General features: G+C 32.2%; 1 protein-coding gene across 1 annotated transcript; it reads right to left on the bottom strand.

The window, feature by feature from the left end:
* Positions 1 to 6,556: 6,556 nt before the first annotated feature.
* LOC127730184 (uncharacterized) lies at positions 6,557 to 20,488 on the bottom strand. Its single transcript, XM_052238448.1, has 6 exons — positions 20,292 to 20,488; positions 17,717 to 17,860; positions 14,634 to 14,708; positions 8,199 to 8,393; positions 7,611 to 7,754; positions 6,557 to 7,185 (listed from the first exon to the last, which is right to left on the bottom strand). Exons 1-6 carry the CDS (start codon positions 20,442 to 20,444, stop codon positions 6,988 to 6,990), a joined length of 909 nt encoding a protein of 302 aa, XP_052094408.1. The 5' UTR covers positions 20,445 to 20,488; the 3' UTR covers positions 6,557 to 6,987.
* Positions 20,489 to 20,692: the final 204 nt, after the last annotated feature.

Raw genomic sequence — 20,692 nt, 5'->3', positions numbered from 1 at the left:
AAAACACAGTGTTTCTCATTTTACATTCATTTACTGGTACAACTTTTATTTCCTATACTCTTCCAACTTTCTTATTGATTGTGCCTTCCACTATTTTGATTAAAGCGTCACTGATGAGTCTTGGTGAGACGAAATTAGAAATTGGTGTACACTTACATTTACGGTACTAGTTTTACTTCACCAGGTGATCATTTCGAATAATAATGTCTTTCCGGTGATGCTACGGAAAATATAACTGAAAATACAAAAACTACCACATACGACTAAGGGCCGATTAATCAAAAAAGGACCAATCAAAAATAAAGTCATAAGCCGGACAAGAAAGTGAGAGATATGCAGGAGGGAGATGAATCCCTTAAAGGGCCATTAGCTACGAGATAGCTTGCAAGCGAATAATTCGATCTCATTAAATCAGTATTCCTATGACCTTTAATTCAACCCCTTAGCTGGAGATAGGTTATGCATGTATTCAGTTATAAAAAGAAAAAGAATGTCAACATTGAAAGTGAAACCAGGATGAGCCATTTGGTTGACTGATTCGATCCACTAAAAAATCATTCTTATACAGGTAAAAACGATGATAAACATACTTTTTAACCTACAATATGAAATCAAACAGACCTAGAAAATCCAATTGCACGTGATCGCTATCTATTTATATTTATGTTTATGTTTATATCGGGTAATACAACCGTCGGCAGTCTTCGGAGGTAATCTCAATGGTTAATTAGATGACGTCTAGACCAAAATACACACGAAATGCTGATACATATTTTCAAATCCGTGCATTGTAAATTGTTTATTTTATACTTTTTGTAATTTGGATATTCGTTTAAGTATGTTTTAAATCAAATATGAGAATTTAAGACAAATCGGTGAACATTAGTTTGACAGCTAATGCCCCTTTGATTTAAAATGATTTCCAAAATTTTATGAAAGCTTTCAATAAATTTCATAAAAGTATCGGAGTACTGGCTACTTGGGTGGTGATACCCTCCGAGACTAACAGTCCACCAGGAAAGGTATCGACCAAGTTATAGCAATAACATTAACAGTACTAATTTTACTGAAACATTTCGACAAATAATATCTTTTCAGTGAACTTCTGTGACAAATGATTTGAAAATCTTAACTTATAGGAGCTTATACAACCAAAAAGGTAACATACGGAAGTATTAATCTGTTACATATTTTTTTTTTAGTTTTCAAGATAATAGGCAAAAATGAAAAAAAAAATGGTAAAAATGTCATTTAAGGGCAACAACTATGAGAAGTCGTCTGACAATTTTGACGTAAATGGACAGTTGGCAGAGCTCAACATTCTGAACATTTTTGCTTCCGTCAGATTTTCTCTATTCATAACGGTTTTCAAAATAATAGACAAAACTTGCATTTTACCTCTATGTTCTATTTTTAGCCATGTCGGCCATGTTGGTTGGCAAGCGGGGTCATCGGACACATTTTTTAAACTAGATACCCAAAGGATTATTTCGGCCAAGTTTGGTTAAATTTGTCTCAGTAGTTTCAGAGGAGAAGATTTTTGTAAAAGATTACAAAATTTTACAAAAATTGTGAAAAATTTACTTTAAAGGGCAATAACTCTTTATGTGGTCAATTGAGCGTTTTGGTCATGCATGTTTGACTTATTTGTAGATCTTACTTTGCTGAACAATTTTGCTGTTTACAGTTTATCTCTATCTATCATAATATTCAAGATAATAACCAAACACTGCAAAATTTCCTTAAAATTACCAATTCAGGGGCAGCAACCCAACAACGGGCTCTATGAGTTTGACTGTCCCTCTGGTATCTTTCGTCCCTCTTTTATTAGAATTTTCAAAATATCCAAACAAGAGTGCACACGCTGAAATGTCTCGCCTTCTTTACTTATCATTGATATTATGTTGATATTCCTAAATATAAAGCTTTATTACAACTGTCACATAAACTTAACATTAACCAAGTAAACTAAACATTGATCAATGAACCATGACAATGAGGACAAGGTCAGATGAACCATGCTAGGCAGGCATGTACAGCTTCCATACAACAAATATAGTTGACCTATTGCTTATAGTTTAAGAAAAACAGACCAAAACACAAAAACTTAACACTGAGCAATGAACCTTGAAAATGAGGTCAAGGTCAGATGACACCTGCCAGCTAGACATGTACACCTTACAATCATTCCATACACCAAATATAGTAGACCTATTGCATACAGTATAAGAAAAACAGACCAAAACACAAAAACTTAACTATAACCACTGAACCATGAAAATGAGGTCAAGGTCAGATGACACCTGCCAGCTAGACATGTACACCTTACAATCATTCCATACACCAAATATAGTAGACCTATTGCATACAGTATAAGAAAAACAGACCAAAACACAAAAACTTAACTATAACCACTGAACCATGAAAATGAGGTCAAGGTCAGATGACACCTGCCAGCTAGACATGTACACCTTACAATCATTCCATACACCAAATATAGTAGACCTATTGCATACAGTATAAGAAAAACAGACCAAAACACAAAAACTTAACTATAACCACTGAACCATGAAAATGAGGTCAAGGTCAGATGACACCTGCCAGTTGGACATGTACACCTTACAGTCCTTCCATACACCGAATATACTAGACCTACTGCTTATAGTATCTGAGATATGGACTTGACCACCAAAACTTAACCTTGTTCACTGATCCATGAAATGAGGTCGAGGTCAAGTGAAAACTGTCTGACGGGCACGAGGACCTTGCAAGGTATACACATACCAAATATAGTTATCCTGTTACTTATAATAAGAGAGAATTTAACATTACAAAAAATCTTTTTTTCAAGTAGTCACTGAACCATGAAAATGAGGTCAAGGACATTGGACATGTGACTAACGGAAACTTCGTTACATGAGGCATCCATATACAAAGTATGAAGCATCCAGATCTTCCACCTTCTAAAATATAAAGCTTTTAAGAAGTTAGCTAACGCCGCCGCCGCCGTAGCCGCCGCCGCCGGATCACTATCCCTATGTCGAGCTTTCTGCGACAAAAGTCGCAGGCTCGACAAAAACTGCAAAATTTCCTTAAAATTATCAATTCAGGGGCAGCAACCCAACAACGGGCTGTCTGATGCGTTTGAACATTTTGCAGATAGATGTTGACCTGATGAACGTTTTTTACCCCATGTCAGATTTGCACTAAATGCTCTAGTTTCAGAGAAACTATTTGGCCCAGTAGGTTCAGAAAAGATTTTTGTAAAAGTTAACGGACGACGACGGACGACGGACGCCAAGTGATGAGAAAAGCTCACTTGGCCCCTTTTGGCATCATTTTACTAAAAATTAAATAAAAGTTTATATTCTTTTCAGTGTAAATAAAAAAATACAAAGTGTAAAATATTTATCAGTTATCATCAAACTAGCATTTACAATGTCTTAGCTATCATAACTACATGATTGTATATAATGAAAAATATTACAACAATTCAGTTATGTTAACTTTCAATTAAATTTATCATATTTGTTAATTCTCTTTGATTCATTTGACAATTCTATGCTTGGAGATTACAATACAATATCATTTCAGGGAAAACGACACTAGGATCATTTTGAAACAAGTGCTTGTGGAATGTTAATAGTCCCGGAAGGTATCATCAAGTCATTAGTACTTTGGTACTGACTTGAATTTTAATAAACTTTTCTTATATTCTACGTTAATGAATCACTAGTATTAAGAAACTAAGGTTTGAACTCTCTCAGATAAGTTGACCTAAGATGAATGTGGCTTTTTTATGTCCATTTGGCTTTCAAATGTTTGGGTTGGAGGGGGAAATGTTCAGACGTACGTTTTATTTTCATTTCATAAGTGAATATCGGACATATTTTATGAGGCCAAAAGAAGTCAATATTGCTTAATACGATAGAGTGGAGATAACTCTAATTAAATAATTCAGAAAATGTATATGTACATGTATATTAACCAGCTAAAAAATCTTTGAAAATATTCAAAGAATGGTTTTCTTTTAATATACAGAAAAATGTGAAGACCAAATAGTTTTCATTACAATATTTTCAGTAACCCCTAATTAGTGTGGGTTTTTATTTCCTTAGCCAGTACCTTACTACAAATCTTAAGTCTTACTTAATCATCAAGGGTTTTAAAGATTGGGTTTACTTTATTCAAGAGGACGACGATGTCAATGAAAAAAATAAGAATGAGGACGATGATGATGATGATGATAATGAAGAATTGGATTGTTTGCTGATTCAAAGGTGCATTGTCCCATTCAGCGACTGGATGTGTTATAAGTGATGAAACTGTTGGTATGCCACCCCTCCCCCCCAAAAAAATCTAATGTGCAGAAAATTATCCGCCTCATCCACCCTTCGTTATGATAAATGATGAATCTTACTAATGAAACTAAATCCATTGGGCTTGTAAGAAGCGTTTCTAGATCATTGAGAAATCAACATCATCAGTATATTGTATGTCAAAATTTCAGTTTCTGACTGCCTTTTTACACAATTTTTCAACATCTATTGGTCTGTACTATGTGAATAAGTAATGACGGAACCGTGACCTCGTAGGTGAAGATCTTATTCTTTGGGGAAATCAAAGATTGGTGGTGGTAAAGATGAAGAGGTTTAAGATGGCATATACAGATTAAAGGATTACTAACTGGTGGTAACAGGAAGGCTCATAACTAGCTGTAGATTGAAAATAGTTCAACATGGAATAAGGCTGATACGCTGTTGTCCTACTCACAGACCGATCTACAGTAGGGTGCAACAGTGCTGATAATTCTTCGTCAACACAGCTATCAAAAGAAGTAATCAACATGATTAAATGGTGTTCCTAAGCTATCACTCTGTCTCAGAAGGAGCAGCTTGTAGTCCTTACAAGATTCTGGAGTATATTGGTAATTTGAGACTGAGAATACTCTTGCAATCTATGATTACTTTATGTGTAGTCATTCTGATTAGATTAGTTGCCTTTAAAATACGATGCGGTTTGAGGAAAACTAAAATAAACAGCTTGGGGTTCAACTGAGCATTTAGGAAGCTACATCTGAATTGACACTGGTTTTAATAGTACGAACACCAGTTTAGGTTTACATAGTTGACCAAAATAAGGCTGACAACTCTGTCTTTCTGTCTAACATATTAATCATTACCAGTACAAAGAAGGTAAACGGTAGCTTTCCTCTTGGCTTTCGCTGCATCATACTGGAAGATCATCTGCAAAGAGTTTGGGACCTTCAAATATTTTTCCACCTCTCACTAAATAATTCAAAGTTGGGTGACTATGTTGAATGCATCTATTCCATCGATCTTGAAATAAAAGGAGACAAAAAATACAGTAAAGTCTGCCTCATATCTTGACTAACATCTAGAAATTAACAATGAAAATCGGTAGAGTACAGCTTCCCAATTGCGAACTTTCCATTTCTATGTAGCAACATTCCAGCAGTGCCTGCATACAAAGTATATATCTCCAAGTTGAAACGATATTCCAGAGCTTGCATTACCTTTCATGATTTCCTTGATAGAAGATGGCTGCTTACAAAGAAGCTAAAAAAACAAGGGTTCCAAGTGGGGCAGTTGAAGTCATCCCTTTGAAATTTTATGGAAGGAATCCTGAGTTGTTGACCGTCATGGAATATCTGTTTAACAGATGATGACGAATATGTTCCAATTGTTGTATTCACAATCCTGCATATGACATCACTGAATTAGACTTATCACTGAGTTTGTACTTACACGAGCACCAAGACAAGTGCCACATTTGAAGCAGAATCTGCTTACCTTTCCAGAGCATCTGAGATCACCCCTCACGTCCGTTTTGCTGTGCAGGATGTATAAATACGCAGCCACGTCCGGTTAATGGAAACCTTTAATACGATGCCATGTGTAGAGAGGGGGCCTGTTGCAAGGCAAAATTTCTGTCCCTATCCAAGATACCCTCATTTTCCAGTGACAGTTAAAATTTCCATGATCTTCATCCTGGACAGCCTCTACTACAGGACCTATCAATTGTACTGATTCTTAATTCATTCTCATCTGAACATGCATGAAATATTTATCACGAGACGCTAAGCAACAAACAATCAATCAATCTATTTAATAAGCAATTTAATGATATGAGGGGTACTGTATTTTCATCTCAATATACATACTTACACCTGCAGCTACCATCTTTTCATATTTAATCTTCAATGGTAAAAAACACATCATTTTGAGATTGTGTACCATGATCCCAATATCAAAAACCTATGTCAAAGGATAAAAAGTCCCAGACACAATAACATCCCAAAATATCTATTCTTTTGACTCTGATGTCAAAGGTCATGTTGATATCCCAACACGGGTTATACAAATTCATACCAAATATCAAAACTCAATGCCAAAAAATAAGAAAAGTTGAGCTCAGTCAAGATTGTATGAGAGGTAGAACAAGAAGAAATACTACTAAAAGGCAATGTCTCCCTTTGTGGAAGGGGAGACACAATTTTTACTTCATTGACTGATAAACAATAAATGCAGAGCAGTACTATACTGACAGTAGTTTATATATAATAAATATCAATGTTAACAATTGCGCACATTATTATAAATAACAAGAATATTACATATTTAGTATTTAGAGCATTTATAAAAAAAATATCTTGGGGATAACTTGCTACAATATAAAGGATCCAGCAATTTTCCTTTGATCTGAATGAAAGATGTTGAGTACAGGTCAATTGGACAACAACCATATGTATGATACAAAATTAAAAAAAAATCAATTGCGTTTATTATTGTAGTCATAAAAACATCACAGCCAAAAATATCAAATAAAATTTTAAATTCTATTCCTGTTTCAAAGTTTGATTTTGATTACCATTACTAGTTTTTTTCCAAACTGTTTTCATTATTATCAGTGATTATAGTCACACAAAAATCACAGCCACAAATATCAAACATAAAATTATATATTTTATTCCTGTTTCAATGTTTGTTTCTGATTACCAATACTTATTTGTTTGTCCAAAATGTTTTTCAGGATAAAATACCCAAAGGAAGCATTTGTTGACCATAAGGACATGCCAATCATTCCAAAGTAAATATGCCACAAAGTCCATGATGATGTTGTAAACTGTGCGTAGATCTGTGCTGTTACAAGTCCACTATTTCCCTATAATAAATGGAAATATACAATTTAAAAAATTTTATCATGAAATTACACATAAACTTAGATGCATTTTACTTTTATATCTTTTTATTGTGTTATACTGGTTTGTTTAATTTAAAACTCATAAAGTTAAGCATCTGGGGTTCTATATCACTACTAAGTGACCTCCTATCTTATATCTTGATGCTTCATTGACTTTGAATTAATTTAACATACACATTTAGATTTTAGTTACTAAGAATGCTTAAATAACAGACAATGGATGCCAAGTGTTAAGAAAAGCTCAAACTGGCCAGGTGAGCTCATAAAAGACATGACATGAAGTGTCCTCCTTTTGTAGTTGATCCAAACTTGTACATAATTTATACAATCAACTTTTTTAACATTTAAATTATTTTTCTTTCGTTAAACTACTGCTATATCCTTACCATAATCCTAGACACAAAATGCCAAATTTTATCGATGTTCTCTGCAAAATGCCAACTTTTCCAAGCAATTATTCCTGTATTGAACACAAATGCCGCCATCATTCTAATCAATGTACAATGTAGATGATTCAGAGTCCTTGTAGTCTAAAATATAAGATTTTAAAAACATTGGGAATCAGAAGAAATTTATAACAAAAATGATAAATGATCTAAAAATGTACAAATAGGAAGAATATCTAATTTTCCTTAGACTACTACTCTCTGAATGTAAGTAGATTAATAGCAAACCAATTAATTCATTTCAGGGATGGCAAAATCTTGAAATGATATAAAATATTTAAAGGCTTTAATCACCTTATATATTCACCAAAAATTCAAAACATAGCTCATCCAAGATAACAGATATTACCTCTTGGTAATGGTTAAATTTGTCAATTTCCGACAATAAATTAAAAATTGTGCAACCAAACATCATTCATTTATATCATTAGGCTGCTGTTGCATGGACATATACCCATTAATCTATTTCATTCAGTTGAAAATCTTAAACTCTGGATCTTATTCTATCTAAATGTATACAACTATTACCTGAAATCCAAGCATTAACCTTGGCATTACAAAGAAACTTATGCCAAACATAATACACTGTACAAAGTCAGACTTGAGATAAAAATCAGCTTTAGATAAATTAGTGGTCATCTTTCCAAAATCTGTAACTTTCATTGAGTAAATAAAGTTTCCAAGCAACCATAAACAATCTCCATAGATACCAAACAGAAGAGCCTACAATGAAAATGCAACACATCAAATGTGACATTAGCAAACATAGCAAAACTGCTTCTTGCTATGATTACATCACAAACATATACATGTACAATGTACAAAGAAAAATTGTTTCATGAAAAGTTATCACCTGTTATGTAAAAACTTTTAAAATGTATGAACTTAACAAAAATATGAATTTATTCTCTATTTAAGATATGATAATTTTAAACCCCATTTATTAAAGCAATGAATTTTGATGGCAGAAATATTGATTAGCAGTGTTATTGAGTGTATTTTCAAAGGGAAGATCACAAAATGTCAATTCAGGAGATCAAAATTGATCCACCAGATTAAAATTAGAAGATTATGATTTTAATGTACTTTCTCATATGATCAATAAATCATTCCGTGTGATTGCCTTAGAGGTTTCTTTGTAGCATGCTCACTTCAAATACTTGAGTCTCTTTTGTCATATATTTTGGTCTCAATTTTTCAATAAAGTTGTGTCTAAAAATGGACAATCAAATCAAATCAAATCAATTATTTTATTGTCGTATAAACTTTACAGTTTGTGACCAACATGTATTAACACAATAAACATATATACATACATATCAAACATACACAATAAAAAAAAAACAGCATCAAAATTATTAAAAACAAACAAGCTGTTAAGAGTCCCCTGCCCTGAGTTCTAATGACTTTTTCAAGAAGGATCCTAACTTATTTGTTTGTAAAGGCATTGATGGATTTAGTAAAAAAATGAATTTTTTCTTCTTCATTTAAGTTATTAAAGTTATTATTTTCAGTACATATGTGTTCAAAAAAGGCATTTCTTAGTGTTTTATTATAATCACAATAGAGTAAAAAATGTTTCTCATCCTCTAGTATTTTACATTTATGACAAAGTCGTTCCCCTCTTGGGATTTTAAAATATCTCCCCATTTCAATTAAGAGGGAGTGATCACTTAGTCTAAATTTAGTGATCAATCTCTTTATCTGAAAATTAGATATATTTAGATAAGATTCTAGTTTGCAATCTTTTTCAATTTTTTTATATAGATAAAATTTACTTTTATCATCAATGTTTTCAAATTTAGTTTCAATTAAATCTTCATATCTATTTTTCATTTTTAACTTTATATCGTTTTTTATTTTATTTACATCTTTTATGTCCTTACAAGTAGAAAGAATATTAAGGTCAATATTAGTCTCTTCAACAATATTTTTTGCATATGTATACCATGAATAAGTTCCAGTCAAGTCTAGAGACTGTGCTAGAGAAAAAGCTTCCTTTATCAATGGATTAATATTATTATTATATAGTCTAGCTAAATATAAAAGGGTTTGTGTTTTAATAAAACATTCTATAGGCAATCTTCCTTATTCAACTCTTGCTCCTAAATTAGATGCATTTTTTCTTATTCCTAGAGTAGATTTACAAAATTTAAGATGCATATTTTCAATAGGGGTTTTGTCTGTAAAATCAAGTTGATTAATTTGTTTTCCTAAAGATAAGGCTCTGTTTATGGCTCTATGAAAAGAAATATATGTATCCAAATATGTTACTTCTGAATTATAGGTCATAATTGGTTTTACTAAAGAATCAAAAAGATTATTTGCTACTTTTATAGGTAGATTATTCAATGGTTTAGTATAGGATTTTATTGCAAAACATTTTTTTTTTTGCCTTTTTTGTCAGCTCTAAAGTACTTTTGATAAATTTCCATTACATCTATCAACATTCCCAAAAATGAATATTCTGATACGCTCTCTTTGGCTTCAATCTAATAGTAAATATGTGATGTTTCACCATTTTGTTTGGACTGACTGAAAATCATGGATTTTGTTTTGTTTGTATTTAAAGAGAGTTGCCATTTGTTGCAATATAATTAAAAATTATTTAAACTGTTTTGAAGACCCTCTTTCGATTCTGACAGGATCAAAAGATCATCCGTAAAAAGGAGGCATCCCACCTTACTATTTATAAGCTTAAGGGGACTTGAATCATTTCCCTCAAAATTTTTTACAATATCATTTATGAAGACATTAAATAAAGTGGGGCTCAGGGTGTCTCCTTGTTTAACCCCTCTAGCAATATTAAAAACTTCTGATACATAATCTTTGTATTTCAAAGATGATTTAGTATTTAAGTATTGTTGTTTTATAACTCTGTAAAAAGACCTGCCAACTCCCATTTTGCATAATTTATAAAGTAAAGCAGTTCTCCATACTGAATCAAAAGCCTTTTTCAGGTCTTTAAAGCAGGCATAAATCTTTTTTTTCTCTTTATGTAAATATTTATTAATCAAGGACTTCAATAAAAAGATGCCATCAGCTGTTCTGTGATTTTCTCTGAAACCAAACTGACAATCACTTAATTGTTTGTCAACAATCTTGATTAGCCTATTATTCAATATGGCATTAAAAAATTTTTGGTAGATAACTTATAAGAGAAATTCCTCTATAATTATTAGGGTCTAACTTGTCACCTTTTTTATGTAAAGGGATCATGAAAGATAATGTCCATGAATCTGGATAATTACATGTCTTTAAAATCAAATTAAAAACTTTTACAATAGAATTAATTATCACAGGTTGTGAATGTTTGAGTATTTCATTCACAATTCTATCTGGACCTGCTGATTTGTTTACTTTTTAAAAGATTTGAAATGACCAGTTTTACCTCAGCAAATGTAATTGGTGCATCAGTTTCCATATTCAATTCAATATTATCCTCAAGAATGTTTAATGCACGTTCCAGTTTATTTACAAAGGGTTTATCATATGATGCTGGTGTACCCTGATCCTAAAAATGTTTTATGATTTTATTTTCATTCATTAAAATTTCAGGAATATCTTCTTCAATATTTGGTTTCTTTTTTATTGCCTTTAGAACATTTCAGTATTCTTTTGGATTATTTTCAAAATTATCAGAAAGTGATTTATAAAGTTTTTGGTGATATTCAAATTTTTTCTGTTTAATCACTTTTTTTTAGTTTTTTACATAATTCAAAATATTTAGGTTTTAAACTTTTGTCATTAAAGTTATTCTTGATTTTATTTCCTATATAGTTTATTTGTCTTTTTGTTTCATATACTGTTTTATCTGACCATACTTGTTTAATTTTTTTCATTTTCTTTTTAGTTGGTTTAGATATGCCTTTACATGTATTTTCTGCAATAGTTTGTAAAATTTTTGTGAGTTTTTCAGTTGCACCATCAATGCCTAGTTTATTGCTATGAAAATGTTGCATCTCTAAATCTAAAATTTCCTCTTTAACATTTTCTGTTGATAGAACATCAATTAATTTTGAAAATGACAATTCTGTCCATTTGTACGATTTAATCAAAAGCCATCTCTTTTCATCTAAACATTTCTTCGTACATGTATCTGATATAATAGAACAATTCATATATAAGTTTATTTGAACATGATCTGATAAATATGTAAAGTCATTTGTTTTAAAGTATTTTACCTCAGGCAGGAGACTCTCATTTGCAATGGCATAATCAACTGTACTGAACCCAGTATTACACATATAAGTAAAATATCCCAGGGAATCTCCCAAAAAAACGGCCATTGAGTATACGTAGCCTTGAGGACGAACATAATTCAAGTAATTTATTCCCCAATGTATTCAAAGTGTTATCTTGGTTTACTGCTCTGATTTCAATATCATTTATATAGCTCTCTGGAAGAAGGTCAATACCATCAAAATTATTTAATTTCATCTGAGTCATTTTCTATGTAATCTGCTTTCATTGCAGTTCTAGAATTACCGGTAAATTCCCCAATTAACATAATTTGTCCTTCAATAGACAAGAGTGCACACGCTGAAATGTCTCGCCTACTATACTGACCATTGATTTTATGTTGATAGTCCTACATATAAAGTTTTACTACAAGTATCACATTAACATTTATGATCCAAGAAAATGAGGTCAAGGTCAGATAAACCAAGCCAGAAATACATGTACACCTTTAGTACAATCCCTCTATACACAGAATATAGATGACCTATTGCTTATAGTATAAAAGAAACAGACCAAACCATGGAAATTCTATATTGACCAATGAACTATGAAAATGAAGTCAAGGTCATTTAAACCCTGCCAGACAGACATGTACACATTAAAATCATTCCAAATATAGTTGACCTATTGCTTAAGGTATCTAAGAAAAAAATTTAATCAGGAAAACTGAACATTGACCAATCAACCATGAAAATGAGGTGAAGGTCAGATGATACCTGCCAGACAGACATATACACCTTACAATCATTCCATACACCAATTATAGTTGACCTATTGCTTAAAGTGTAAGAAAAACAGACCACATTACAAAAACTTAACATAAGCAATGAACCATGAAAATGAGCAGAGGTCAAGGTCAAATAAAACCTGCCAGACTGACGTGTACATCATTAAATATTTCCATACACCAAATATAGTTGACCTACTGCATACAGTATTAGGAAAACAGACCAAAACACAAAAACTTAACATTGAGCAATGAACCGTGAAAATGAGGTCAAGGTCAAATAAAACTTGCCAGACTGACATGAACATCGTAAAATATTTCCATACACCAAATACAGTTGACCTATTGCATACAGTATTAGAAAAACAGACCAAAACTAAACTATGACCACTGAACCATGAAAATGAGGTCAAGGTCAGATGACACCTGCCAGTTGGACATGTACACCTTACTATCATTACATACACCAAATATAGTAGACCTATTGCTTATAGTATCTCAAATATGAACTTGACCACGAAAACTTAACCTTGTTCACTGATCCATGAAATGAGGTCGAGGTCAAGTGAAAACTGTCTGACGGACATGAGGACCTTGCAAGGTACGCACATACCAAATATAGTTATCCTATTACTTATAATAAGAGAGAATATAGCATTCCAAAAAATCTGCTTTTTTTTTTCAAGTAGTCACTGAACCATGAAAATGAGGTCAAGGACATTGGACATGTGACTGACGGAAACTTCGTAATATGAGGCATCTATATCATGTATATACAAAGTATGAAGCATCCAGGTCTTCCATCTTCTAAAATATAAAGCTTTTAAGAAGTTAGCTAACGCCGTCGCCGCCGGATCACTATCCCTATATATGTCGAGCTTTCTGCGACAAATGTCGCAGGCTCGACAAAAATGAACTTATTTCATTTTCAAGATTTTCTAAGTCACTATCATAATGTGCTGATGAAAAAGGGGGAATATAAACAGCACAAAGATATATATCTTGTTTAAGTCCAAAGAAATACTTATCAAGCTTTAACCATAATCTATTCTGGGATGACGTAGCATAATTAAGATAAGAAATCCCCTTGTAAAATTGTTTTTTTATCGTGACTATAATGCCTCCACTATGTCTTTTGGCTTTTTTTGTTTTCTATAATGTTATAGCCTTCAATTTTAAAATCTTCTGATCCCCCCTTCCAGGTTTCTAAAAGTATATATTGACTGTTAGCTTTATTTATCTGAAGTTCATTCGGATCAACATCTTTTGCAACAGAAAGATATCATAAAGGTATCTGCTATTATTGTTAAAAAGAGTCAATTTAATTTTCAGTATTCTTAATTTTCCTTTCTCAACTTTATCGATGAAACAACAACAGCAAAGAAAAAGAGTATAGGTCTCTTAATATCTGCAAACTGAATACACTTATAAAACTTAACAAAAATCAACCTTTGGTGTCATTCAAAGAATGGACAAAATTTTGTTATAAAAAATAAAACTCTAGACATTGTCTGATTTCCTTGTCACTTATTGATAAATAAGGAAAGTACTGTACATTTTTTTTACTTGTGTTTCCTACATATTACTTTATTTTTACACTATCAATATTTTTTTATATATTTTTATGCTTATAACATCATTTGTTGTATTGACCTCTAAACTTAAAAAGTTAAAAAAAATATGTTTACATAGAAGTTATATAAAATGGTTCCATCTTTAGAAGTCTTATACATAACCAGATCTAGGAATGCAACTAAATGGAGTCATCTGCAAAACATTTACATAATCATGATAATGATTAAACAAATAATACACCTGTCACAATTTTTACAAAGAGGATTTTAGTACTATTTGGTGAACAGAAATTAATGTAGTGTTATTAAACTTTCAATTTGATTGTAAAAGCAATTCAACATGTTCAAGGCACTTATTTTCTGACCAGTACTCCTCTATGTTTAAAAAAAAAACACAGATACTAATCATTTGACAATTACCTGTTTATTCCATTTGATAGATTTTGAAACTTGAAAATAACCATGGATTCTTGCCATTACATACAGTGACACTCCCTGCAAAAGTAATCAAACAGACCAAAAACAAATTGAAAGACTTTCATAGAAAATAAAATTGACACCAACTACATAGATTCTCATTTAATTTGAACAAATTCTTGAAAATTTATCTTTGTTACACAAACTGCAGACTTTAAATTGGTTGTCTCATTAAACATTTAAATCCAACTATTATACATCAATATTTTAGTCATACTAACTTAGCTATTTATAAGTATGCATTGCATTGTTTTGAAAGTCTTCATATACATGTAACATATGAAAAAAGAAATCAAGGAGAACAGTGATTAAAACTCATTTCTTTTGAATGAAATTTCTAAAAGAGTAATAAAATGCAATGTTTCACCTGTCTTTCTTTATTCTGTGAGACTGATGATGTACATGTCAATCCACATTTTAGTATATATATATATGAGGAGATTTACTTGTTGTCCAGTATCGAGTTGCCAGTTACAAAAGTCGAGTTGCAAGTTACGAAAGTCCAGTTGCGAGCTAGGAAAGTCCAGTTGCGAGTAACGAAAGTCCAGTTGCGAGTTAAGAAGGTCGAGTTGCGAGTTATGAAGATCAAGTTGCGAGTTACGAAGGTCGAGTTGCGAGTTACGAAAGTTGAGTTGCGAGTTACGAAATTAGATTTGCTTGAAAATGGGGAAAACTATTTTAATTTTTTGGTGTACCTCTTTAACATGTTTAACATTTTTGAATGATGTTTGCTTATAGAATTGAATACATTATTGTTGATTCTTTTTGTTGTTTGGACTTCATCTGAGTCTTGTGTAAAAAAAATTAATGGATTGCTTACATAATCACTATGCAAAATATGGTTATTTTCTGAAGAAACAGAGAGCCTTTTGAATTACAGAGGATGGCTTGTAGTTTAATTATTATTAAATTTCTTAGCTAGCACCGTCATATTTGTTAGGGACCCTAAATTTGTTCTTTGGCAGTGACATTCAAAATTGTGGACGTTTAAGTTATATATGTCTACATTGGCTAGAGGTGAAGGGGGAAGGTTAAGCGCTCATAAAACCTGTTTAACCTCGTCGCATTTTTGCGTCTGTTCTATGTCAGGAACCTCTAGCCTTTGTTGGTCTTGTATATTTTTTAATTTTGGTTTATCTATATATTTTGGAGCATAGAATGGCGTCCATTTTCTTGATCAGTGTACTTTGTTTTCGGGGCCTGCTCAGGGTTGCCTCTGGGTGTGGGATTTCTCGCTGTGTTGAAGACCCATTGGTGGCCTTGGGTTGACTTGTATATTTTGGTTGGGTTGTTGTCTCTTTGACACATTCCCCAATTCCATTCTTTATTCTATACATGTAGCTGTCAAAGATACATTTGTAAAAGAGACAAATGACGCACTTTTGGAATATGTAACTTCTTTCTAAAAAACGGGTTAATCATACAAAAATGTACATTACCCAGCTGATATCTGAAACTACAACATTTGTATCAAGGCTGCATGCAGGTAAAAAAGTAAAATTGTGACAGACAAGGCTTCCGTGCTCATACCGTAAAAACACACGCCATAACATTCCTTAAAACTGTTCCTTTATTTTTGTACAGTGGTATAGCTTATTGTAGAATAATGTCTTTCCAAATTAAAAAAAAATCCATATTATGATCTCCTATGCCAGGAAGTTACCATAATGCCATAGAAAGACATCTATAGCATGCTTATTTTTGCGTTGTAAAATTGAGAATGGAAATGGGGAATATGTCAAAGAGACAACAACCCGACCAAAGAGCAGATAACAGCGCTAGCTGAAAACACAGCGATATACATACATTGAACAACTGGATTAACTATTTGGTATATATATATGCACTCTCCACTTGGGGTTGAATCACAAAGTTAACAAAGTTCAAAATTATTTAATTTATCACATAAAGCACATACATGTAGCATATCGCATTTCTGACTAATTCATGAGATATTTTCCTAAGTTAAATGTGCAATTGTGCCTATATCACCCTAAACCTTTGCGAAAGACGAAGAGTTAGCACTTGGTATGCTAATGAATATCCTTTATTCAAGCGTCACCAAAGAGTCTTGTATAGACGAAATGCGTGTCTGGCGTAGAAAATATTATAAGCCTGATACCTTTGATAAGTATTTACTTTAGGCCTAACACAGTGCCATATTCTGTGAGATGTCGATAATTTGCAAGTATATTTCATTTGTCTACAGGATTTATTTTCTTATGCTTGATTTGTTTTCCGTACAGTATACATTTCGTCTTATATCTACAGTATATCTAGTTTTATTTTAGAAAATGAACAATGTCGCTCCCATGAAAGAAATTTAAGCGTGCATGACTTTGCAACATATAGACTCTTATAAATAAGTATCACATAACACTTTCAAATCCTGCAATCAAAATACCGGGACCCTTCCTCATGCAGTGTATAACTAAGTTCGGGTACATGTATGCTTTGTTTATTAAAATTAATGTGAAGTAAACCTGAAAATTCTGTTTCAAAAATCAGACGACACGATCGCTTATATATAGGACTGTTAATATATATATAATTCTTAAGAAATTAGAGAAACATAATATTTTTGTAACTCGCAACTCGACCTTCGTAACTGGCAACTCGACTTTCGTAACTGGCAACTCGACTTTTGAAACTCGCAATTCAGTCTTTTCAACTCGCAACTTTGCAACTAGACGATAAGAAACCCTTGTATTTGAGGGTCTCAATCAGCTTTACAAAATAAAGGGTGAAAAAAAAAGAAAATTGTGGCAAAAAACAAAATCAAAGAAAAAAAGAATAGTGTATAATGACAAGGGGTTCTTAAATATAATGAATAGAGAAATGGCATAAAAAATTAAAGAATACAGAAATGAAGACCCCCCCCCCCCCCCCCCCCCAAATTAAACCCTCATATGCAGAACTTCATGAACAGTCAAGATTTATTCATTAATCTGAATCAAAGGTCAGTTTGTACATTTAATTCTTTTGTTTCAATTATTATTTGGTGAATGGACTTTGATGATACTCACCACCACCCTCCCCCAAAGTATAGCACTTGTAATGGTTTGGTCTTTTGACTTCCTTGCTAGCCAAGCAAACATAGTGCTACTGAGAAGCATTATACCACACATTCTGTACATATGTAGATGAACATCATCTAACTCTCCTTTTGTCTGGAAAAAAGACATTTGAAACTTAATAGAGTGAACACAGTTTCAAATCTTATTGTTATTTCTGTGATTTTGTGAGACATTTTGTATGTTGTTATGCGCGATGAGATCTTTTAAAAAACACAAAATGAAACATAGGTTACTATAGATATAAGCATGATAAGAAGATGTGGTATGAGTGCCAATGAGACAATTCTCCATCAAAATCAAAATTTATAAAAGTAAACCATTATAGGTCAAAGTACGGTCTTCAACACGGAGCCTTGGCTCCCATCAAACAGCAAGCTATAAACAGCCCCAAAAATTACTAGTGTAAAACCATTCAAATGGGAAAACCAAAGGTCTAATCTATATAAAAAAACGAGAAATGAGAAACACTTATGAACCACATCAACAAACGACAACTACTGAACATCAGATTCCTGACTTAGGACAGGTGCAAACAATTGCAGCGGATTTAAACGTTTCAATGGTACCAAACCTTCACCCTTATCTGAAACAATAGTGTAACATCACAACATAGAAAGACACACTATAAAATATCAACTGAAATGGCTTAACTCAATCAAAAGACATATTAACACCAGTGAACATACACTGAACAAATAAATTTGATCTATGATACAATCTAAATAAACTAAGGGAAGAACAATTAAAGTAACATGTTATACCGCTGTGAAATGTTAAACAATTGAAGAAAAACAATAAGCTTGAACAAAAATATCAGCCATTTGCAATTACTTTAAACACAGGTATATGAAAATAATTTTGTTGTTAGGTATACGTGTACAGTTCAAATGGAGAAAGGAAATATCTTTACAAAATAAATAATTTTGATGTTCATAGTATGAAGAAGTGAAAATTTATAGTAATACCAAACACTTATCAAAGCTGGTATATAGACCAGGTATAACCCTGAATAAGTAAACATTAAATAAAAAAAAGCATTACAATTAGTATCAACAGGTCTTGTTTTCAACTGGTTCAAGATAATTGAAGTTCAAAATTTGGAACTTCTAGATCTTTGACTGTCATTTTTTTCAATGTTTAAGCTTTTAGCCTTTAATTTAAAATGTCTAAATCTGGGGTGATGCACATTTGTGCTAACTGATGTAACATTTGGGATAAAAATATGTTTAGTTTGAGCCAATGGCAAATAGATATTTGGGATAAATTTTAAAGTCAACATTTGGGCTAATCATACCATGCATTGGTTAATTACATATATAGATATAAGAAGATGTGGTATGTGTGCCAATGAGGCAACTCTCCATCCAAGTCACTATTTGTAAAAGTAAACCATTATAGGTCAAAGTACGGCCTTCAACACAGCGCCTTGTCTATATTTTAGTCATATATTAATATTTTATGTGTAATAAATGATACAGTATTAATAACATGTTCTTGTTTTATGTACCCATAGTGTCTGTTGTGTCAACACCCTGCTTACCATGGGGTTTTGAAAAAATGTGATCTTGAGAAAGACAAGTCTTACTAGCACTAAATATTGTTTAAACTATGTACAAAGTGAAGGTATGAAACAGCTATGTTAAGTTGTAAAAAAGAACATCCATTAGATTTTTCTCAAAGATTGGTTCTGGTCCCAAATTTAAATCTAATAGCCTTTAAACATGTTAAAAACTGTAAAATCATTCCAATTAAATGTTGCAAAACTTCAAGTTCTTTTCTTTTCAAACTAGTATGGTTTTCCAATGACCGGATTTTTATGTAGGTTGCATTTTTGATTTTTTTTTAACTTAATTAATATCTTATATATTTCATATAAAATATTGATATTGATAAATTTAACCTGTCCAGGTAAAAAAATAATTAGCCCAAATGTAAACTTGACTCCTAAATTTTAAGCACAAATGACGCTATAGACACACTTTTGATTTAGCACAAATGTCTTGAGCCCAAATCTGGTACCTTGGTATGTAAATAAAAATGATAAATAGCAAAACGGGTTTTATTTTTCAAATAAATCCTGAAAGATGTATTTATACACATCAGCATTGTTTCATTTCAATACTTGTTAGATAAAATTTCATTATGTGACAAAAAAAAAAAAGATAAATTTGCCAATCTTTTTTCAGAAGTTTTAAAAGGTTCTGGTACATGTAGTTATTCATGTATTTTTACATCGTAGGAAGGCCTCATAGAAAAAAATAAAAAAAGCACCCATTTCAGTAGCATTTTTGTGTAAACCTCCATATTAGAAGAGACCCACGGGCCTATGCCCATCCCCCACCCCATCCCTTTTCCATAGTATACATCATGTACATGTTTACATTTATTTGGGTCAAACTAACCGATGTAATTGCAGGCCGTTTCGATGTACAATACAAAATTTCATTGACTGTGTACTATTGTAAGTCAATGACCATTGATGACCGTTACCTGAACTCTTTTATGATAATGATACATAGCTCACCTGTCGGCTTAGGAAATGTTTTGGGGAAAATATCATCGTTAAACCGAAAACCGTTGTAATGGTTGTGTCTGCCAATATCCAAACATCAACACCCCACGGAATCAATGCTAAAAACATAAAGGTTATAAGTGCTGACGGCAAATAATCTGTCATCTTACGGTTTTCAATATTGAATCAACCGCCGACATCAGTGTCAAACGTTTTGCTGACTATTTACTATGAATTATAATATCTGCAGCGATTACGGAAGAGAGAAAATAAAGTCTGAAAACTGAATCTTATTCGATATTAACACTGACATGTATAACTCTATAGAGAGTAATGTAATTCCAATAAAAGCTTCTTATAATCAGGGACAGTCTATACTTAGTATAGACTGTCCCTGTTATAATTGACAAACT

Source organism: Mytilus californianus, unplaced genomic scaffold, assembly GCF_021869535.1.
Source record: "Mytilus californianus isolate M0D057914Y unplaced genomic scaffold, xbMytCali1.0.p SCAF_2, whole genome shotgun sequence".
Classification (NCBI taxonomy): Eukaryota; Metazoa; Mollusca; class Bivalvia; order Mytilida; family Mytilidae; genus Mytilus; species Mytilus californianus.
Note: the sequence above shows the minus strand (reverse complement) of the source record. Positions and strands in the feature narration are given on the sequence as shown.